Source organism: Crinia signifera, chromosome 3 (genome assembly GCF_055691185.1).
Source record: "Crinia signifera chromosome 3, ASM5569118v1, whole genome shotgun sequence".
Classification (NCBI taxonomy): domain Eukaryota; kingdom Metazoa; phylum Chordata; class Amphibia; order Anura; family Myobatrachidae; genus Crinia; species Crinia signifera.
In genome coordinates this window covers 1561871-1586494 of record NC_139219.1, presented here as the reverse complement: position 1 = coordinate 1586494, position 24624 = coordinate 1561871, and the positions used below count along the sequence as shown (strand labels likewise).

Sequence of the window (24624 nt, the reverse complement as noted above, 5' to 3'; positions counted from 1 at the left end):
TGCGCTAGCTATACCACCTAGTAGCGGGCAGGCCTACAGTACATGTGATGGCGTGCTGTGCTAGCTATACCACCTAGTAGCGGGCAGGCCTACAGTACATGTGATGGCGTGCTGTGCTAGCTATACTACCTAGTAGCGGGCAGGCCTACAGTACATGTGATGGCGTGCTGCGCTAGCTATACCACCTAGTAGCGGGCAGGCCTACAGTTCATGCGATGTGTGCTGCACTAGCTATATCACCTAGTAGCGGGCAGGCCTACAGTACATGCGATGGTGTGCTGCACTAGCTATACCACCTAGTAGTGGGCAGGCCTACAGTACATGCGATGGCGTGCTGCGCTAGCTAAACCACCTAGTAGTGGGCAGGCCTACAGTTCATGCGATGGTGTGCTGCACTAGCTAAACCACCTAGTAGTGGACAGGCCTACAGTTCATGTGATGGTGTGCTGCACTAGGTATACCAGCTAGTAGTGGGCAGGCCTACAGTGCATGTGATGGCGTGCTGCATTAGCTATACCACCTAGTAGTGGGCAGGCCTACAGTTCATGCGATGGTGTGCTGCACTAGCTAAACCACCTAGTAGTGGACAGGCCTACAGTACATGCGATGGTGTGCTGCACTAGCTAAACCACCTAGTAGTGGACAGGCCTACAGTTCATGCGATGGTGTGCTGCCCTAGGTATATAAGCAATGTTTTGGTTCCAAACGCCAAAAAATAGGCAAAAATATTGTTCGGATAAACTGGCTTTCAAATTTATTTAACCCATTTGTCTGAATGCCCATATGGCCATTTTCCAGCATTTAGGAGCAAATGGCCAATTATTTGCACTCATACATTCCCAGATAATCTTAGGGAGGAAAGGTTTTGGGAGTCGCACAAGGTTTTACTCACCCAGTGTGAGTTGGGTCAAGAGAGACCCCCTTAACTCTTTTAGGTGGGATTCGGCCTGGGTTGCCTGGTACCAACTTTTTATAGACCGTAAGGTCCCTGTATGGGGTAAAAGGTCTTTGTATGTTGGCGGTGCTCCCCTGAGTCTGAAAAATATGCAAAATTGGAGAGAGAAAAAAGTAGACTCTTTTTGTGGGGCACTCTTTTGTTTCTGATTCTAATAAAACTTAGCTTTTAATATATTCAAATAAGATAAAGTAGACATACATACACAGACAAACAATCCGAATCTGGGCAGATAAGGATACACTTAGATTTTGCAGTGAGCTTTTAAACTATAGGCTATGCAAGGATTTTTATGAAAGTCCATCTTATATCTGACCAGAACATGTGTGATTTTTCCGCACAGCTAATTGCTTTTCTATGCTGGAAATTGCAGTGAGCTTATAAAAATTGCTATGCAAGTAACAAGATTGGGTTCTGTGTCAGTACAAAATATATGAATGTTGTGATACGTCTAGCACAGCTAATTGCTGTTTGCGCTAGAGATCGTCTGAAGGTTTTTATTTGAAAAGTATTTTATCGAGAAAATTTCCCTGCTTAGACTGCGCATTTGTTCATGACTGCTACTGAGCGTTTATAGTGGTGTGTCAGAATTTGGAATGACTTGTCTGAAAATATACTCTATCAGGCAGTACCTGCTAGGAGTTTCTTATGTCAGAAATGTCCCAAAACACATCAGTATTCGCTCCTGGTCTCAAAAAAGTCACTTTCCACATAATTATAGTAACAGTGAGGGATTACTTACATATCATAGAGTTGTTACACTATTGGTGAGAGATGCTGATACAGATACATTTTTATACACATGGATTTTTATATGTCACACAAATATGATCTGTCTCCGTTTGCCAATGTCTTCCACTATCAGTGAAAAAGGTTATGGTACAGGGATAGATCGTTGCAAAACCAAACAAATGACCAAATCTTGCTATGCAGCAGACCACTAGGTAATTGACTCCTGTATCGCAGAGCACCTGGCTCACACCATTGCACAGAGGAAAAAAGTCTGGTCTATTGTTATGCCACAAGAGAAATAATGATCAGCGTACTTAAGGAAAAATAACCAGCAAGAAGGTTTACATTTGTAATGATAAATAGTGTGATAGATTGTTGCAATAAATTGTATCAAAAATCTCTATGTTTGTAGATTGTTACAATCAATTGTAGCCACACAATTTGTACAGTAATCCTGTTCTCACAATAGTGACCTTCTAGCGAGTCAGATTGGACCTGCTGCTGTCTCTGAGTCTTGCATACGTGCATAGGGCTCAGGATGAGAGAGTCCGTCTCTGTGCTATAGGGTCAGAGAGAGATAAAGTAATGGCACTTCTGCTGTTGGAAAAATTGCGGGAGAATTGCCTTGTTATACTGACATTGCAATGCAATCAGCCACGCAGTATCACCAATGAGAGAGTGTCAGAAATTAGATGATGACAGTTAAAGAGTCAAAAAACCGACAGTATTAAATGTGGAAAATGATATTTATGTCTTACCTGTTAAATATCTTTCTTCGAGGACGTCAGGGGCCACAGGGATAACATTGGGTCTAGGAGTGACGTCACGACCAATCCAGCACCAGAAAGGTTAAACTTCTGGGCTGCTCAGAGACAGCCCCTGGGCTCTCACCTCCTATACCCCGCCTCCCAGGCTAGTCAGTTTTTTTCCCAAGCCAGGCAGGAGACAAGATAGAAGGAAGAGAAACCCATACAGAAACACACTCAACAAATATATGTGTATGTGTGGTTGCTCAATAGAGAAACCATAACTGTAACATGTGTAAACACCCTCAACAGAGGAAATTTTAACTAAGTTGACTCAACGGAGTAACTCTTAATGTTAATCATGAAGTAGGCGCGCCAGGGAGGGATCCCTGTGGCCCCTGACGTCCTCGAAGAAAGATATTTAACAGGTAAGACATAAATATCATTTTCTTCAGCGGTAGACGTCAGGGGCCCCAGGGATAACATTGGGATGTCCTAAAGCAGCCACCTATGGGTGGGGGCGCGCCTGGGCCGCAGCCAATACACTCCGGCCGAATGCCGAGTCTTGTGAGGTAAACGTATCAAACGCATAGAAGCGTAAGAAAGTATGAGGAGACGACCAGGTCGCCGCCTTGCAAAGTTGCTCTGCTGTCGCACCACCCCTAACAGCCCAAGACGCACCCACAGATCTCGTGGAATGAGCCCGGACGCCCGTTGGAACCGGAAGGGCGGCACCCAAGTAAGCTTGTTTGATGACAGACCTTAGCCACCGGGCAATGGTCTGCTTCGTAGCAGGCCAACCTCTTTTCTGAAATCCATAGAGGACAAAGAGAGAGTTAGATTTCCTAAGTGCTTTAGTACGACGCACATAGATACGTAACGCTCGCACTACATCTAGGAATCGCTGTTCAGGAGAAGCTTCCGGCCCCCGAAAGGCTGGGACCACTATCTCCTGATTAACGTGAAATTTGGACACCACCTTGGGAAGGTGTGAAGGGACTGTTCGAAGGACCGCCCTGTCAGGGTGGAAAACCAGAAGAGGAGACTGACAGGACAGAGCCGATAAATCTGAAACCCTCCTGGCCGAAGCAATGGCCAGCAGAAAAACAGTTTTCCATGTAAGCCAAGATAGATCCACTGATCGCAATGGTTCAAAAGGGGGACCCTGTAGAGCCTTAAGAACCAGAGAAAGATCCCATGGAGCAACCGGTGGGACAAACGGAGGTTGGATTCGCAAAACCCCCTGCAAGAAAGTGCGGATGTCCTGCAACAACGCCAGCCTCCTTCGAAATAGAATAGACAAGGCCGACACCTGTACCTTTAGTGATGACAGTCTAAGGCCGGCTTCTAAACCCTTTTGTAGAAAGGACAGAATTCGAGACAACCGATAGGTTTTTGGGTTAAACTTGCGTGAGCTACACCAGGCGAAGTAAGCTCGCCAGATGCGATGATAAGCACCGGCCGAAGAAGGCCTACGAGCTCTGAGCATAGTCGAAATCACCCGTGAATTAAAGCCTTTAGCTTTTAACAAGGCGGTCTCAACAGCCACCCCGTTAAAGACAACCGCTGCAGATCGGGATGGAGGCACGGCCCCTGCGAGAGCAGATCTGGCCACAGAGGTAGCCGGATTGGAGGGGCCACTGACAGGGCCTGCAGATCTGAGAACCAGATCCTCCGAGGCCAATGAGGGGCCACCAAGATCATCGTGCCCCCTTCTGCCTTCAATTTGCGAAGAACTCGGAGAAGGAGTGAAAATGGGGGAAAGGCATACATGAGAGCGAACGGCCACTGGGCTGACAGAGCGTCTACCATGCAAGCGTTCGGATCTCGAGACCTGGAACCGTACAGGGTGACCTGGTGATTGTGGCGAGATGCCATCAGATCCACCTCCGGTCTGCCCCACCGGTCTACCAACATCTGAAATGCTTTCGGATGTAGGGTCCATTCGCCGGCATCCAGAGTCTGCCGACTCAAGAAGTCCGCCTCCCAATTGAGGAGTCCCGGGATGAAGATTGCCGATAATGCCGGGATCTTGTTCTCCGCCCACTGGAAGATACAAGAGGCCTCCGCCATAGCTGCTCGACTCCGAGTGCCACCCTGGTGGTTGATATAAGCCACCGTCGTCGCATTGTCCGACTGTACCTGCACCGGGTGACCTTGAAGCCAAGGCTCTGCCTGGCGGAGAGCCAGTAAGACAGCTCTTAGTTCGAGAGTGTTGATGGATAGCAAGGATTCCTGTGGAGTCCAAAGCCCCTGAAAGGATTTCTGACATGTGACTGCTCCCCAACCACGAAGACTGGCATCCGTGGTGAGGAGAGTCCATTTTTGGATCCAAAAAGGCCTCCCTTCCATGAGGTTCTGATCTAGAAGCCACCATGACAGGGAACTCCGAGCTGCCGGTGATAAGACAATCAGGTGTGACCGTATGTTGGAGTATGACCCCGACCATTTCCTTAGAATTTCCCGTTGTAAGGGGCGAGAGTGGAACTGAGCGTACTCCGCCATGTCGAAAGTCGAGACCATGGAGCCCAGCACCCTCATGCAGGCATGTATTGAGACACACCTGAGCGAGAGAAGATGTTGAACTCTGGACTGCAGGGCCTTGCGGCGTATCTCCGGCAAGTAAATCCGCTGATTTACTGTGTCCAACAGGGCCCCTAGGTGAATCATAGATTGAGTAGGGACTATGGATGACTTTGGCCAATTGATTATCCAGCCATGGCGTTCCAGGACCGCCACGACCTTGGTCAAGTGTGCCTGGAGAACCTGGGGCGACTGAGCCAGGATCAACAGATCGTCCAGGTATGGGAGAATCCGAACCCCCTGGTGGCGAAGAGCACTGCACATCACTGCCATGACCTTCGTAAACACGCGGGGAGCTGTGGCCAGGCCGAAAGGTAGTGCCTGAAATTGAAAGTGACGGTCTTGCAGCGCAAACCTGAGAAACCGCCAGTGTTCTTGTTTGATGGGTACATGTAGATACGCATCTTGTATGTCGAGGGATGCCATGTAGTCCCCTGGTTGCAACGCCAGCACAATGGACCGCAAGGTCTCCATTTTGAACTTCGGGACCCGAAGGAATTTGTTTAATCTTTTTAGATTTAAAATGGGACGGAAGGTCCCATTGGGCTTCCGTACCAAGAAAAGACTGGCGTAGAAACCTGTGCCTTGTTGCGACACTGGAACGGGGGCAATGACACCTGCTGAAAGTAGTTTTTGTATGGCCTGTTCCAGGGCTACGCGCTTTTCCAAGTCCTTGGGAGAACTTGTTGAAAAGAACGAGCTCGGTGGTCGACGGCGAAAGGTTATAGAATAGCCTTTGAAGACTAAGTCTCGAACCCAAGCGTCTGTCGTGGACTCCAGCCACATGTGCGAAAACCGAAGCAGGCGACCCCCCACCCTGGGATCCCCCAGGTGGAGCGCCGGCCCATCATGCCGAGGGCTTAACCTCGGGTTTATGTTCAGCACGTCTAGTGGGCCAGGGACGTTTTCCTCTGGCCCTAGAGGGCTTTGCGGGTTGGGCCTGAGTCTTTGTGAACGACTGTCCCCTACCCCTGCCCTGGAAACGAAAGGACTGGAACGCCGGTCGAGGACGCGGAGCATGAGTGGATGGCAGGAAAGCCGCCTTTGAGGCAGCCACCGTGGCCACGATTTTGTCCAGCTCTGATCCAAACAATAGAGAACCCGCAAAGGGTAATGCCTCTAGAGTTTGTTTGGACTCAGTATCCGCTTTCCAAGAGCGAAGCCACAGGGATCGTCGAGCCGCCACTGCCGAGGCAGATGCCCTTGAAGTAAGAGTGGCTGCATCTAATGCAGCCTCTCCCAAATATAGTGCAGCTTGATGCATGATGTCAAGAATAGGAAACATGTCATCTACACTATCTCCCTCAGTAATAATATTAGTGAGGAGAGAAATCCATTTGACCATGGCCTTTGCTACCCAGGCAGATGCCAGGGTAGGTCGTGCAACCGCCCCAGTTGTTGTAAAAATCAGCTTAAGAAAGTTCTCTAACTTTCTGTCAGCGGCATCTTTAAGAGAGGCGGTTGGAATGGGTAAAGTACTGGAACGCACAATCTTAGCGATATGTGCATCCACCTTGGGAGGAGTCTCCCAGCGAACTCTATCCTCTGGAGGGAGCGGGTACAGGGAATTAAACCGCTTAGGGAGCGGAAACTTCCTATTTGGTAACACCCAGGCCTCCCCAAGGACATCCTCTAGCTCTGCAGAGTTAGGGAACACTGTCCGCGTCTGCTTGTGACGCTTAAAAGATGGGCCCACAGACTGTACTGGTTCAGAGACCTCCTGTAAATGTAACACGTCTCTAACCGCAATTACCAGGGCTTCTACATCGACTTTTGCTGTTATGTCGTTGGAGGTGTCGTCAGCATCTGCGTCGACTGTGTCGTCAACCAGCTGATCCTCCTCCTCATCAGTATCTACATCCGTATCCTGACGGGTGAGGGTAGAAGGAATCTCCCCCCGGGGCTTACGGGATTTACCCTTTAAAGAGGCACGGATGCCCTGAACTGAGTCTGCCAAAGCACGCGCCCATGCCGGCTCCTCGGGGGGGGCACATGGCCGAGACACGGACGGTCCCGGCTGCAGGGATGGTGCAGCAGAGAGCCTGTCTATTAACTGCGACATGACCTGGGTAAGCTGGGCCCAAGCAGGTTCCCCTGAGGGAGCTGCCACAGGGGGCTGCGCATGTGTTTTTATACATTGTAGGCATAACCCCTCTACAAGCTGGGGTACGCCCGCTCTGCAACGCGTGCAGGACACCAATATAGGGGCCCATGTGTCGTCACCGCTTTCCTCTGACATTGTACAAGAGGTAGCTGACTGTAACAATTAACACAATATACTTTCTGACAGGCAGTGATAGTGTTAAGACAATATGAGACACAGCACACAGACAGGGCATACAATGCAAAATAAAAAACCTGGCACTGAGCTCCGCAAAGCACTAAGGCCGGCAGGAGCATAAATTACTGTAACCTGGTATCCTTGAAGGAGAGGTACAGGGGGGATTTGCCCAGATGGCCCGGCCGTGAAGAGATGGAACTCCAGACTGGCAGAGAGCTCTCTGTGTCCTTCCAACACGTGCAGCAGGCAGGCAGGAAGAGATCAGGGCTGGAAACCCCGTGGGTACATCCTAGCTCCTGTCTCCGGGGGAGGGGCTGTGTGAGGAGAGGCTCCCTCCCCCTGCTAGCAAATGGCCACTGGGAATATATGACTCATGTGGCGCCGGTAAAATGGCGGGGATCCGGCGCTTGCCGGGCGGCCCCGCGTACCGACGCCACTGCCCACACTCAACATCTCCCTGGTGGTCCAGCGGGACAGAGCGCTCAACACTTTTGAAAAGGCGGCGGTTCTGCCGCTTGCTAGTGCAGCCCGGCGATCCCCCTTTCGCCGGGCTGCTCAGCCGCCATTAACCATGCGCGCGCGCGCTCCCAGCGGGGAGCGCGTTACCTGTAAGCGGCTCACCGCTGTTGTCCCGGTCCCCGTTGCGGCTGTGCTCTCCAGTGCTCTAGAGCCAGCCGAACACCTCCGCTTGTGGAAACCACGTGGGTGGTGTTGGGCTGCCGGGTCCCGGGTGATGGAGCGCAGTGCAGGGGTCTAACAGACCCCCGGCGCTGCTGCTCTGTCACTGACTCCGGTCAGTGTAAAAATCAGAATAAAAAAAAAAAAATTAAAAGAAGTTTTATGCTGCTATTAAAGCAGCACCTTTCTAATGCGTGTTGGCTCCTGCCAGCACGATAAAAACTGACTAGCCTGGGAGGCGGGGTATAGGAGGTGAGAGCCCAGGGGCTGTCTCTGAGCAGCCCAGAAGTTTAACCTTTCTGGTGCTGGATTGGTCGTGACGTCACTCCTAGACCCAATGTTATCCCTGTGGCCCCTGACGTCTACCGCTGAAGAAAGGATATTTAAAGTAGCCCACATGGAACGGGTGCCACCTTCTGCTTTTAGAAAAGTCTTGCTCCTGCAGCGGACTTAAATAATGAGAGGGGATAGACACAGGTTCACAGTATGGTGTAAAAAAGTTAAACACACCGCTCTTTGCTTGTGCTGTTAGATGACAGCTGCTGCCATGGTGTTTCAGCAACAGAGCATGGCAGCCTGTGTAAATCAGCAGGGAGAGAGCGGTGGAATACCTGTATGAGGACGGGTGCCTGACGTGGAGAGAGAGAGGAGGGAAGTTCTCTGTGCTCAGTTTAGAGTCTCTGTCACAGGATTTCTTGGTAGTGCGGCTGATTGCCTGGCAGTCTAAGGTGCACTGTCCCGCCGGCGCCGACGGACAGTGTGGGGGATGACGCGCGTTTCGCCTTCCAACGGCTTGATCACTTGATGTGTTTAACTTTTTTTCACCACACTGTGAACCTGTGTCTATCCCCTCTCATTATTTAAGTCCGCTGCAGGAGCAAGACTTTTCTAAAAGCAGAAGGTGGCACCCGTTCCATGTGGGCTACTTTAAATATCCTTTCCACATTTAATACTGTCGGTTTTTTGACTCTTTAACTGTCATCATCTATATTTCTGACACTCTCTCATTGGTGATACTGCGTGGCTTATTGCATTGCAATGTCAGTATAACAAGGCAATTCTCCCGCAATTTTTCCAACAGCAGAAGTGCCATTACTTTATCTCTCCCTGACCCTATAGCACAGAGACGGACTCTCTCATCCTGAGCCCTATGCACGTATGCAAGACTCAGAGACAGCAGCAGGTCCAATCTGACTCGCTAGAAGGTCACTATTGTGAGAACAGGATTACTGTACAAATTGTGTGGCTACAATTGATTGTAACAATCTACAAACATAGAGATTTTTGATACAATTTATTGCAACAATCTATCACACTATTTATCATTACAAATGTAAACCTTCTTGCTGGTTATTTTTCCTTTAGTATGCTGATCATTATTTCTCTTGTGGCATAACAATAGACCAGACTCTTTTCCTCTGTGCAATGGTGTGAGCCAGGTGCTCTGCGATACAGGAGTCAATTACCTAGTGGTCTGCTGCATAGCAAGATTTGGTCATTTGTTTGGTTTTGCAACGATCTATCCCTGTACCATAACCTTTTTCACTGATAGTGGAAGACATTGGCAAACGGAGACAGATCATATTTGTGTGACATATAAAAATCCATGTGTATAAAAATGTATCTGTATCAGCATCTCTCACCAATAGTGTAACAACTCTATGATATGTAAGTAATCCCTCACTGTTACTATAATTATGTGGAAAGTGACTTTTTTGAGACCAGGAGCGAATACTGATGTGTTTTGGGACATTTCTGACATAAGAAACTCTTAGCAGGTACTGCCTGATAGAGTATATTTTCAGACAAGTCATTCCAAATTCTGACACACCACTATAAACGCTCAGTAGCAGTCATGAACAAATGCACAGTCTAAGCAGGGAAATTTTCTCGATAAAATACTTTTCAAATAAAAACCTTCAGACGATCTCTAGCGCAAACAGCAATTAGCTGTGCTAGACGTATCACAACATTCATATATTTTGTACTGACACAGAACCCAATCTTGTTACTTGCATAGCAATTTTTATAAGCTCACTGCAATTTCCAGCATAGAAAAGCAATTAGCTGTGCGGAAAAATCACACATGTTCTGGTCAGATATAAGATGGACTTTCATAAAAATCCTTGCATAGCCTATAGTTTAAAAGCTCACTGCAAAATCTAAGTGTATCCTTATCTGCCCAGATTCGGATTGTTTGTCTGTGTATGTATGTCTACTTTATCTTATTTGAATATATTAAAAGCTAAGTTTTATTAGAATCAGAAACAAAAGAGTGCCCCACAAAAAGAGTCTACTTTTTTCTCTCTCCAATTTTGCATTCCCAGATAATCTCAGTGTCGTAAGGTAAAATTGCCGGCACTGTGACAGCAACAGGGCCACTGGGATCAGTTTAGGGAGGATTGCTTGGCATCACCAATTTGGAAGTGCAATGGCTGAAGATCATGGGTAATGTACTATAACTTTGCTGTGTTTCCAACGTGCTTCAAGTCCTTTACAACAATGGATCCAACAGATTCAGTCCACAGTAACTAGACAAAGTTATCTGATTGTAGTGGTGATTCCTGTGTCCACCTGATAGGGAAGATCCGGACCCTGCGTCCTATACTGGTCACTGCTTCCTATACTGGTCACTGCTTCCTATACTGGTCACTGCTTCCTATACATTCAGCTGTCTGTTCTCTGCAGCTGGGTCCTCGCCGTGTTGGTGGTATTGAGTGTATATTTGGGTTTAGCAATGTATGTCTCTAAGTTTTACAGCTTGTAGGGTCGCCATTGTAATTAGTGGGATTTATTAGGACGATTGCATATAGGTCTAAAGGTGTAAAGGGGATGCGGTTAATTTCCTGGCGGTCGGGATCCCGGCGGTCGGAATCCCGACACTGGAATCCCGACCGCCGAAATCCCGAAACTTTCTCCCTCCGTGGGTGTCCACGACACCCATAGAGGGAGAATAAAATAGCGTGCCGAGCGTAGCGAGGCATCGGGCCCGCTGCGTGGCGAGCGCAGCGAGCCCGCAAGGGGGGGCGATCCATGTCCCCCCCTTGTCGGGATTTCGGCGGTCGGGATTCCAGTGTCGGGATTCCGACCGCCGGGATCCCGACCGCCGGGAAATCATATCGGATCCGGTGTAAACACTGTACAATTTGTTTGACCAATTTCGCTCATTTCAGCCATTCTGAACGAAATTGGTCAAAATCTCAGTGTGAATGCGAGGAACGACGAATGACGATGCACATACCCGCCAGTTGTTCATTGAGGTTGTTCTTCAGCTGTATGCAGCTCAATCTTTCATAAAGAGCCTATAAACTGTAGCTAGATCTTTTGTCCAGGACCCTGGGTTCAAGGGAAATTGGTCAAAAAAAATGTAGTGTGTCTGCACCTTAAGAGTTGATTTACTATTCACTCTCCTGCTTCTAACAATAACGAAGGTCATTGACTTCCAGTAACTCGGGGCTAAGCGGCTAGCGATGCAGCCCGGGGACCTGACTAGATATTTAGATGTGATGGGATCTGCATCTTAATGGGGTGTACACACAGCAATCTGTGCTTCAGTTCTAAGCGATCTAGATGGATAAATCGCCCCGTGTGTACGCCCGTTCGGGCAATATAATAGTAGCTTCCGGTGTTCCTGCCATCTTCCCGGTTTGCCGCTCACGGATTTAACATGTTGCCATATAGAGCTTTGACATTTGTGGGGGAGATTCTACATTGCATGGACTCCCTGAACCCGGCTGCAGTGGGTTCTGTAATGTCAGTACGGTCTGATGGATGAAACCGGTGGAGCGGCAGCGGCGCGTCCAGTACCGTCAGCTCCTCCAGATAACACACACTAAGGCCTGTGGTGCAGTTGTAAACCGCTCGGGAACTCCAGCTTCCATCATTGTGGCCACATCTATCTTACATCAGCTGAAAGGTTCATTATTCTGGTCAGACCGACTGCACCATGTGCTGGAATGAACGCTGGTCTTGCAAGTGACAGGTTTGTTATCGACTTTCCTCCAAGGGCCCAGCTGCTTCGGAGCCATCGGCTCTGTCGCATGCATTCATTTTTGCTGTGGTTTTTGAGAGCTGTCCAGCCATTGGGTACGTACTGTAGCTAGGCAATATGGTTACTTTGCCATGGAAACAGGATCCCGACTGTCATTTACCCGACGTTGGGATCCCGACTGTTAAAATACTGATGCACGGGTTCCCAACGGCCACCGGCTATTCTCCCTCATGGGGGTCCACAACCCCCATAGAGGGAGAACAGAATAGGTGGGGAACGTAGCAAGCCACCGTGCCCGCAGCGTAGCGAGCCCGCAAGGGGCTTTGTTGCGCTTGCCACGATGTCCGGCAAATCGGGATCCCGACGTCGGGCTAATGACTGTCGGGATCCCGACTGTCGGAACCCTATACCACACAAATGGAAACTACCCCTCCCCGTGTATCCGTATAGCAGTGGTGTAAAACTCATGGCCCTCCAGCTGTTGTGGAACTACATGTCCCAGCATGACCTGCCACCATTTTAGCAATCCATTATTAAAGATTTGTGGTAGGGAATGCTGGGATTTGTAGTTCCAGAACAGCTGGAGGGCCATGAGTTTGACAACACTGCCGTACAAAGTACCGGCTATGAGATTCACATAGACTGAGCACAGGGGAACCAGTGCACCATCCTGGCCAAACAATGGGTTGCTGTCACCACGTATGGTCAGGAGGACCCTGTAGCCATCTCCTGGCAATCCATGACGTGTGAGAATCTAATAACCTGATTATCTAACGGCGTTTGTCACTATATAGAACATTTACACACTAGCTGCAGTACATACACATGGGGCTCGGATTCATTCAATTCAAGTGACAATAACATGGAGTCTTGTTATACTGTATGACACCCATCCCATGTGCAGGTAGTGGGGACACCGACTCCCCGGTGTAAGGTATCACACATAACCCCAACACTTACCTTTCCTGTATCCAGCTGCTTCTGAAACTCTTCCATCGTGTTGGCAACCACCATATGACTGGTCAGATCCTTCAGGGCCCTGGGATACAATGGGGGAAGTCAGAAGCACGATACTAGAGGAGGGGGTGTCAGAGGCACGGCACTAGGAGGGGGGGTGTCAGAGGCACGGCACTAGGAGGGGGGGTGTCAGAGGCACGGCACTAGGAGGGGGGGTGTCAGAGGCACGGCACTAGGAGGGGGGGTGTCGGGCACGGCACTAGGAGGGGGGGGTCAGAGGCACGGCACTAGGAGGGGGGGTATCAGAGGCACGGCACTAGGAGGGGGAGTGTCAGAGGCACGGCACTAGGAGGGGGGGGTCAGAGGCACGGCACTAGGAGGGGGGGGGGTCAGAGGCACGGCACTAGGAGGGGGGGTATCAGAGGCACGGCACTAGGAGGGGGGGTGTCAGAGGCACGGCACTAGGAGGGGGGGGTGTCAGAGGCACGGTACTAAGAGGGGGGGGGGGGGGGAGTCAGAAGCACGATACTAGAGGAGGGGGTGTCAGAAGCACAATACTAGAGGGGAGGGGTGTCAGGCACGGCACTAGGAGGGGGGGGTGTCAGAGGCACGGCACTAGGAGGGAGGGGTGTCAGAGGCACGGCACTAGGAGGGGGGGGGGGTATCACAGGCACGGCACTAGGAGGGGGGGTATCAGAGGCACGGCACTAGGAGGGGGGGTGTCAGAGGCACGGCACTAGGAGGGGGGGGTGTCAGAGGCACGGCACTAAGAGGGGGGGGGGGGGGGTCAGAAGCACGATACTAGAGGAGGGGGTGTCAGAGGCACGGCACTAGGAAGGGGGGTGTCAGAGGCACGCACTAGGAGGGGGGGGTGTCAGAGGCACGGCACTAGGAGGGGGGGTGTCAGAGGCACGGCACTAAGAGGGGGGGGGGGGGGGGAGTCAGAAGCACGATACTAGAGGAGGGGGTGTCAGAGGCACGGCACTAGGAGGGGGGGTGTCGGGCACGCACTAGGAGGGGGGGGTGTCAGAGGCACGGCACTAGGAGGGGGGGGGTGTCAGAGGCACGGCACTAGGAGGGGGGGGGTGTCAGAGGCACGGCACTAGGAGGGGGGGGGTGTCAGAGGCACGGCACTAGGAGGGGGGGGGTGTCAGAGGCACGGCACTAGGAGGGGGGGGTGTCGGGCACGCACTAGGAGGGGGGGGTGTCAGAGGCACGGCACTAGGAGGGGGGGGTGTCAGAGGCACGGCACTAGGAGGGGGGGTGTCAGAGGCACGGCACTAGGAGGGGGGGGTGTCAGAGGCACGGCACTAGGAGGGGGGGGTGTCAGAGGCACGGCACTAGGAGGGGGGGGTGTCAGAGGCACGGCACTAGGAGGGGGGGGTGTCAGAGGCACGGCACTAGGAGGGGGGGGGTGTCAGAGGCACGGCACTAGGAGGGGGGGTGTCAGAGGCACGGCACTAGGAGGGAGGGGTGTCAGAGGCACGGCACTAGGAGAGGGGGGTGTCAGAGGCACGGCACTAGGAGAGGGGGGTGTCAGAGGCACGGCACTAGGAGGGGGGGGTGTCAGAGGCACGGCACTAGAGGGGGGGGGTGTCAGAGGCACGGCACTAGGAGGGGGGGGTGTCAGAGGCACGGCACTAGGAGAGGGGGGTGTCAGAGGCACGGCACTAGGAGGGGGGGGTGTCAGAGGCACGGCACTAGAGGGGGGGGGTGTCAGAGGCACGGCACTAGGAGGGGGGGGGGTGTCAGAGGCACGGCACTAGGAGGGGGGGGGTGTCAGAGGCACGGCACTAGGAGGGGGGGGGGTGTCAGAGGCACGGCACTAGGAGGGGGGGGGGTGTCAGAGGCACGGCACTAGGAGGGGGGGGGTGTCAGAGGCACGGCACTAGGAGGGGGGGGGTGTCAGAGGCACAGCACTAGGAGGGGGGGGGTGTCAGAGGCACGGCACTAGGAGGGGGGGGGTGTCAGAGGCACGGCACTAGGAGGGGGGGGGTGTCAGAGGCACGGCACTAGGAGGGGGGGTGTCGGGCACGGCACTAGGAGGGGGGGTGTCGGGCACGGCACTAGGAGGGGGGGTGTCGGGCACGGCACTAGGAGGGGGGGTGTCGGGCACGGCACTAGGAGGGGGGGTGTCGGGCACGGCACTAGGAGGGGGGGTGTCGGGCACGGCACTAGGAGGGGGGGTGTCGGGCACGGCACTAGGAGGGGGGGTGTCGGGCACGGCACTAGGAGGGGGGGTGTCGGGCACGGCACTAGGAGGGGGGGTGTCGGGCACGGCACTAGGAGGGGGGGTGTCGGGCACGGCACTAGGAGGGGGGGTGTCGGGCACGGCACTAGGAGGGGGGGTGTCGGGCACGGCACTAGGAGGGGGGGTGTCGGGCACGGCACTAGGAGGGGGGGTGCCGGGCACGGCACTAGGAGGGGGGGTGCCGGGCACGGCACTAGGAGGGGGGGTGCCGGGCACGGCACTAGGAGGGGGGGTGTCGGGCACGGCACTAGGAGGGGGGGTGTCGGGCACGGCACTAGGAGGGGGGGTGTCAGAGGCACGGCACTAGGAGGGGGGGTGTCGGGCACGGCACTAGGAGGGGGGGTGTCGGGCACGGCACTAGGAGGGGGGTGTCGGGCACGGCACTAGGAGGGGGGTGTCGGGCACGGCACTAGGAGGGGGGGTGTCGGGCACGGCATTAGGAGGGGGGGTGTCGGGCACGGCACTAGGAGGGGGGGGTGTCGGGCACGGCACTAGGAGGGGGGGTGTCGGGCACGGCACTAGGAGGGGGGGGGTGTCGGGCACGGCACTAGGAGGGGGGGTTGTCAGGCACGGCACTAGGAGGGGGGGTTGTCGGGCACGGCACTAGGAGGGGGGGTGTCAGTCACGGCACTAGGAGGGGGGTGTCAGGCACGGCACTAGGAGGGGGGTGTCAGGCACGGCACTAGGAGGGGGGTGTCAGGCACGGCACTAGGAGGGGGGTGTCAGGCACGGCACTAGGAGGGGGGTGTCAGGCACGGCACTAGGAGGGGGGGTGTCAGGCACGGCACTAGGAGGGGGGGTGTCAGGCACGGCACTAGGAGGGGGGGTGTCAGGCACGGCACTAGGAGGGGGGGTGTCAGGCACGGCACTAGAAAGGGGGGGTGGCAGGCACGGCACTAGGAGGGGGGGTGTCAGGCACGGCACTAGGAGGGGGGGTGTCAGGCACGGCACTAGGAGGGGGGGTGTCAGGCACGGCACTAGGAAGGGGGGTGTCAGGCACGGCACTAGGAAGGGGGGTGTCAGGCACGGCACTAGGAGGGGGGGGTGTCAGGCACGGCACTAGGAGGGGGGGGTGTCAGGCACGGCACTAGGAGGGGGGGTGTCAGGCACGGCACTAGGAGGGGGGGTGTCAGGCACGGCACTAGGAGGGGGGGTGTCAGGCACGGCACTAGGAGGGGGGGTGCCAGGCACGGCACTAGGAGGGGGGGGGTGTCAGGCACGGCACTAGGAGGGGGGGGGTGTCAGGCACGGCACTAGGAGGGGGGGTGTCAGGCACGGCACTAGGAGGGGGGTGTCAGGCACGGCACTAGGGGGCGGGGTCAGAGGCACGGCACTAGGGGGGGCGGAGTCAGATGCATGGCACTAGGGGGGAGTCAGTGGCATGACACTGAGGGGGAGTCAGTGGCGTGGCACTGGAGGGGGGTGGGAGCCAGAAGCATGGCACTGGGGTGGGGGGAGTCTCGGGCATGGCACTGGGTAGGCGGGAGTCAGAGGCATCCTAACAGATCACCCCCCGTCCACGAAACAGATCACAGACCACCCATGTACAACAGATCACCCCCCCCCCACAAACTACTGCAGAACACACCCCCCAGTCTCTACTACAGAGAAAAACACTCCCGCTGTTACAGATTAGATCCTCTCATTACTACAGATCAACTGCCGCTACTACAGATCACCCCCCACCCACGCTCCTACAGACCACTATCCCCATGCTACTACAGATCACCCCCCACCCACGCTCTTACAGATCACCCCCCACCCACGCTCTTACAGATCACCTGCTGCTATTACAGATCACCCAGCACCCACGCTACTACAGAGCACCATCCCAATGCTACTACAGATTACCGGCTCCCATCTTTGGTGCACAATTGGTCAGGGGTTTGCCGAATGCGTTACCTGTTGTAGAGATTGGCGTGGATCTCCTCCAGCATTTCCTGTAACGTACTCTCGGCCTGGTCCTCTGCGATGGTCACTTTCTCGCCAGTGTCACGCCGCACTGCTACAAACTGCTGGTTCTTCAGGTCTCGTGGACCCACTTCTAGTCTGATTGGGACACCCTATAAGACAAGCAATCAAACTTTTCATAATTACGGACAAAGGGTTGGTTGATCAGTTGCACAGGAAGAGGAACAGATATTGAGTATATTTAGGCTAGGCCCCCTCTAGTAAGGATAGGTAACTTGTAATATACTTAGGGGTGTGCTACCACAGACAATATTAATAGAAGACTTTTTTTGAGGAGAGAAAGATTTGTCATATGGTGGTGCACCACCATATGACAAATCTTTCTCTCCTCAAAAAAAAACTTTTCATAATTACCCCTCATACTGTATACGACACAACAGGTTTGTCCTAAACACTACTATATATTACATATCAGCCTGACTTGTGTATTGTAGTGCATATCTGATTGGGGACACAGTACCTGGAGCACGCAGTCCTGCCACCAGATACATCATTCACAGACAGATGGCATCGGCTGTGCAGCACATCACACTGTATACAGTATACTGATATATCTGATTGGGGACACAGTACCTGGAGCATGCAGTCCTGCCACCAGATACATCATTCACAGCCAGATGGCATCGGCTGTGCAGCACATTACACTATATACAGTATACTGATATATCTGATTGGGGACACAGTACCTGGAGCACGCAGTCCTGCCACCAGATACATCATTCACAGACAGATGGCATCGGCTGTGCAGCACATTACACTATATATACAGTATACTGACATATCTGATTGGGAACACAGTACCTGGAGCACGCAGTCCTGCCACCAGATACACCATTAACATACAGATGACATCGGCTGTGCAGCACATTACACTATATATACAGTATACCGAGAGATCTGATTGGGGACACAGTACCTGGAGCACGCAGTCCTGCCACCAGATACACCATTCACAGACAGATGGCATCGGCTGTGCAGCACATTACACTATATATACACAGTATACTGACATATCTGATTGGGAACACAGTACCTGGAGCACGCAGTCCTGCCACCAGATACACCATTAACATACAGATGACATCGGCTGTGCAGCACATTACACTATATATACACAGTATACTGACATATCTGATTGGGAACACAGTACCTGGAGCACGCAGTCCTGCCACCAGATACACCATTAACATACAGATGACATCGGCTGTGCAGCACATTACACTATATATACACAGTATACTGACATATCTGATTGGGAACACAGTACCTGGAGCACGCAGTCCTGCCACCAGATACACCATTAACATACAGATGACATCGGCTGTGCAGCACATTACACTATATATACACAGTATACTGACATATCTGATTGGGAACACAGTACCTGGAGCACGCAGTCCTGCCACCAGATACACCATTAACATACAGATGACATCGGCTGTGCAGCACATTACACTATATATACACAGTATACTGACATATCTGATTGGGAACACAGTACCTGGAGCACGCAGTCCTGCCACCAGATACACCATTAACATACAGATGACATCGGCTGTGCAGCACATTACACTATATATACAGTATACCGAGAGATCTGATTGGGGACACAGTACCTGGAGCACGCAGTCCTGCCACCAGATACACCATTCACAGACAGATGGCATCGGCTGTGCAGCACATTATGCTATATACAGTATACTGGCATATCTGATTGGGGACAGAGCACCTGGAGCATGCCGTCCTGCCACCAGATACGCCATTAACATACAGATGGCATCGGCTGTGCAGCACATCACACTATATATACAGTATACTGACATATCTGATTGGGAACACAGTATCTGGAGCATGCAGTCCTGCCACCAGATACACCACTAACAGGCAGACGGCATCGGCTGTGCAGCACATTACACTATATATACAGTTTACTGACATATCTTATTGGGAACACAGTACCTGGAGCATGCAGTCCTGCCACCAGATACACCATTAACAGACAGACGGCATCGGCTGTGCAGCACATTACACTATATACAGTATACTGACATATCTGATTGGGGACACAGTACCTGAAGCATGCAGTCCTGCCACCAGATACACCATTAACAGACAGATGGCATCGGCTGTGCAGCACATCACACTATATACAGTATACTGACATATCTGATTGGGGACACAGTACCTGAAGCATGCAGTCCTGCCACCAGATACACCATTAACAGACAGATGGCATCGGCTGTGCAGCACATCACACTATATACAGTATACTGACATATCTGATTGGGGACACAGTACTTGGAGCATGCAGTCCTGCCACCAGATACGCCATTAACAGACAGATGGCATCGGCTGTGCAGCACATTACACTATACAGTATACTGACATATCTGATTGGGGACAGAGCACCTGGAGCATGCAGTCCTGCCACCAGATACACCACTAACAGACAGATGGCATCGGCTGTGCAGCACATTACACTATATATACAGTATACTGATATATCTGATTGGGGACACAGTACCTGGAGCACGCAGTCCTGCCACCAGATACACCATTAACAGACAGATGGCATCGGCTGTGCAGCACATTACACTATATACAGTATACTGACATATCTGATTGGGAACACAGTACCTGGAGCATGCAGTCCTGCCACCAGATACACCATTAACAGACAGATGACATCGGCTGTGCAGCACATTACACTATATACAGTATACTGACATATCTGATTGGGGACACAGTACCTGGAGCATGCAGTCCTGCCACCAGATACACCATTAACAGACAGATGGCATCGGCTGTGCAGCACATTATGCTATATACAGTATACTGACATATCTGATTGGGGACACAGTACCTGGAGCATGCAGTCCTGCCACCAGATACACCACTAACAGACAGATGGCATCGGCTGTGCAGCACATTACACTATATACAGTATACTGACATATCTGATTGGGGACACAGTACCTGGAGCATGCAGTCCTGCCACCAGATACACCATTAACAGACAGATGGCATCGGCTGTGCAGCACATTACACTATATACAGTATACTGACATATCTGATTGGGAACACAGTACCTGGAGCATGCAGTCCTGCCACCAGATACACCATTAACAGACAGATGACATCGGCTGTGCAGCACATTACACTATATACAGTATACTGACATATCTGATTGGGGACACAGTACCTGGAGCATGCAGTCCTGCCACCAGATACACCATTAACAGACAGATGGCATCGGCTGTGCAGCACATTATGCTATATACAGTATACTGACATATCTGATTGGGGACACAGTACCTGGAGCATGCAGTCCTGCCACCAGATACACCACTAACAGACAGATGGCATCGGCTGTGCAGCACATTACACTATATACAGTATACTGACATATCTGATTGGGGACACAGTACCTGGAGCATGCAGTCCTGCCACCAGATACACCATTAACAGACAGATGGCATCGGCTGTGCAGCACATTACACTATATACAGTATACTGACATATCTGATTGGGAACACAGTATCTGGAGCATGCAGTCCTGCCACCAAATACATCATTCACAGACAGATGACATCGGCTGTGCAGCACATCACACTATATACAGTATACTGACATATTTGATTGGGAACACAGTATCTGGAGCATGCAGTCCTGCCACCAGATACACCATTAACAGACAGATGGCATCGGCTGTGCAGCACATTATGCTATATACAGTATACTGACATATCTGATTGGGAACACAGTACCTGGAGCATGCAGTCCTGCCACCAGATACACCATTAACAGACAGACGGCATCGGCTGTGCAGCACATTACACTATATATACAGTATACTGATATATCTGATTGGGGACACAGTACCTGGAGCATGCAGTCCTGCCACCAGAAACACCACTAACAGACAGATGGCATCGGCTGTGCAGCACATCACACTATATATACAGTATACTGACATATCTGATTGGGAACACAGTACCTGGAGCATGCAGTCCTGCCACCAGATACACCACTAACAGACAGATGGCATCGGCTGTGCAGCACATTACACTATATATACAGTATACTGATATATCTGATTGGGGACACAGTACCTGGAGCATGCAGTCCTGCCACCAGATACACCATTAACAGACAGATGGCATCGGCTGTGCAGCACATTATGCTATATACAGTATACTGACATATCTGATTGGGGACACAGTACCTGGAGCATGCAGTCCTGCCACCAGATACACCACTAACAGACAGATGGCATCGGCTGTGCAGCACATTATGCTATATACAGTATACTGACATATCTGATTGGGGACACAGTACCTGGAGCATGCAGTCCTGCCACCAGATACACCATTGACAGATGGCATCGGCTGTGCAGCACATCACACTATATACAGTATACTGACATATCTGATTGGGAACACAGTACCTGGAGCATGCAGTCCTGCCACCAGATACACCATTAACAGACAGGCGGCATCGGCTGTGCAGCACATCACACTATATACAGTATACGGACATATCTGATTGGGAACACAGTACCTGGAGCATGCAGTCCTGCCACCAGATACACCATTAACAGACAGATGGCATCGGCTGTGCAGCACATTATGCTATATACAGTATACAAACATACCTGATTGGGGACACAGTACCTGGAGCATGCAGTCCTGCCACCAGATACACCATTAACAGACAGATGGCATCGGCTGTGCAGCACATCACACTATATACAGTATACTGACATATCTGATTGGGAACACAGTACCTGGAGCATGCAGTCCTGCCACCAGATACACCATTAACATACAGATGACATCGGCTGTGCAGCACATTACACTATATACAGTATACTGACATATGTGATTGGGAACACAGTACCTGGAGCATGCAGTCCTGCCACCAGATACACCACTAACAGACAGATGGCATCGGCTGTGCAGCACATTACACTATACAGTATATACACAGTATACTGATATATCTGATTGGGGACACAGTACCTGGAGCATGCAGTCCTGCCACCAGATACACCATTAACATACAGATGACATCGGCTGTGCAGCACATTACACTATATACAGTATACTGACATATCTGATTGGGGACACAGTACCTGGAGCATGCAGTCCTGCCACCAGATACACCATTAACAGACAGACGGCATCGGCTGTGCAGCACATTACACTATATACAGTATACTGACATATCTGATTGGGGACACAGTACCTGAAGCATGCAGTCCTGCCACCAGATACACCATTAACAGACAGACAGCATCAGCTGTGCAGCACATTACACTATATACAGTATACTGACATATCTGATTGGGAACACAGTACCTGGAGCATGCAGTCCTGCCACCAGATACACCATTAACAGACAGACTGCATCGGCTGTGCAGCACATTATGCTATATACAGTATACTGACATATCTGATTGGGAACACAGTACCTGGAGCATGCAGTCCTGCCACCAGATACACCATTAACAGACAGATGGCATTGGCTGTGCAGCACATTACACTATATACAGTGTACTGACATGTCCCTTCTTCTCTGCCGCCAGTGTTGGGAGGTATGTATGCGGCATATTGGACATTGCAGTGTGTGTGGCATATTGTGTCTGGGACATTACAGTGTGTGGTATAATGTGTAAAGGGCATTTTTTCGATTATGCAGATTTTTTTTTTTTTTAGTAGCTCTTCAGGCGGTTTATTGTCGTCTCGAGTAGCTCACACCCCCAAAAAGGTTGGAGACCACTGGTCTATACCATCAAACCTAAGACCCTCATGCAGGCATAAACTGACACCCTTCTGAGGGAGTGGAGATGTCGTATGCCTGACTGCAGTGTCCGGTGGTGCTCCTCTGGTAAGTGGATCCTTTGACGTGGTGTATCCAACTGAGCTCCCAGATGGATTATAGACGGGAATCATGGATGACTTGGGCCAATTTGATGATCCAGCCGTGACATTCTAGGACCGTCACCACTGTGGTCAAAAGGTCCTTAAGAATCTCCGCAGATTGTGCTAGAATCAACAGGTCATCCAGATACAGAAGTATCTGGACTCCCTGGCTGTAAAGTCTGTTGCCCATTACAAGCCATGACCTTTGTAAGCACCTGAGGGGCAGTAAACCGTCCAAAAGCAGAGCCTGAAATTGAAAGTAACGGTCATGCAGTGCAAACCGCAGAAACCGTTGATGTTCTGGCCTTATAGGGATATTAAGATATGCATCCTGGATGTCCAAGGATGACATGTAGTCTCCTGGTTGTAAGTCTAAGACTAGAAACATAGAATTTGACGGCAGATAAGAACTATGGACCGCAATGTTTCCATTTAGAACTTCAGGAGTCGAACAAACTTGTAGAGTCGTTTTAAGTTGAGAATGGGATGGTATGACCCTTTGGGGTTCCGGACTAGAAAGATGCTGGCGTAGAATCCCAAGCCTCGTTGAGCCAAAGGGAACGGTGCGATGACGCCAGCCTGCAGGAGCTTTTGGATGGATTGTTCCAGAGCCCTTAACTTTTGTTAGTACTTTGGAGAACTTGTGGAAAAGAACAAGCTTGGTGGACGACGCCGGAAGGTTAGGGAGTATTCTCGAGAGACAACATCCCAAACCCATGCATCTGTTGTGGATTCCAGCCAGGCATCTGAAAACCCCAATAAGAGGCCTCCCACCTTGTGATCCTCCAGGTGGAGGCCCGCCCCACCAATATGAAGGGTTTGTCTTATGGCTTAAAGTCAGGGCGCCTGGTGGCCCAGGGACGCTTACCCTTGGGTGTTGAGAACCTGGCAACCTAGGGTTCGGCTCTTGAGAAAAACGTCCCCTACCCCTGCCCTGGAAGCGAGAGGACTGGAAGGCAACACAGGGACGTGGTGTAGGAGCGAACAGTATGTCACCGTAGCCAGGGATAAGGATGGCATCACAAGCTGCTGGGACAGTGCAGTTGAGAGCCTATCTACCAGTGGCGCCATCATCTGAGTAAGCGATGTGGCCCAAGCTGGCCCTTGGAGGAGGCTGAAGCTGTGGGTGGCGCTTGCACATTGTAGCAGCTTGCGCATAAGCTGTCCTGGACATAGTGCTGGGGGGGATAGGCCAGCATTACAGGCCGTACAAGTCAGCAGTGCTGGGGCCCCTGTCTTACTGTATTTACACCTAGAAGACTTCACCAGGCTCTGTATATGCTTAAGCAGTGAAATAGACAGGCAGCTCATAGGTACAGCTAACACAATATACTTCTGGCCTGCAGTTATAGTGTTAATGCAGTACACAATACACAGCAAGCATACAGGGCATACAATGCAAAGAAAGAAATGGCAGTCCGTTCCTTAAACAGCTATGGCTGACTGGAGCACACTATGTAACCTGTGTCCTGTGAGTAGAGGTACAGACTCTCTGGCAGTGGATCACCGGCGGCTTAGAAGCTCTCTCCGTCCATGGCCAAAGTAGCTGAGGGCA

The 24624-nt window shown here is 51.6% G+C and overlaps 1 protein-coding gene across 5 annotated transcripts in view; it reads right to left on the bottom strand.

Moving 5' to 3' along the window:
* EPRS1 (glutamyl-prolyl-tRNA synthetase 1) overlaps window positions 1–24624 on the bottom strand; it is a 260057-nt gene that overhangs the window by 20273 nt on the left and 215160 nt on the right. For all 5 annotated transcript variants that reach the window (XM_083175138.1, XM_083175140.1, XM_083175139.1 and 2 more), the window contains 2 exons: window positions 17077–17237; window positions 12927–13005 (listed from right to left, as the gene is read on the bottom strand). In XM_083175138.1, coding sequence (XP_083031264.1) covers window positions 12927–13005; window positions 17077–17237 — 240 coding nt within the window. The remainder of the gene's footprint in view (window positions 1–12926; window positions 13006–17076; window positions 17238–24624) is intronic.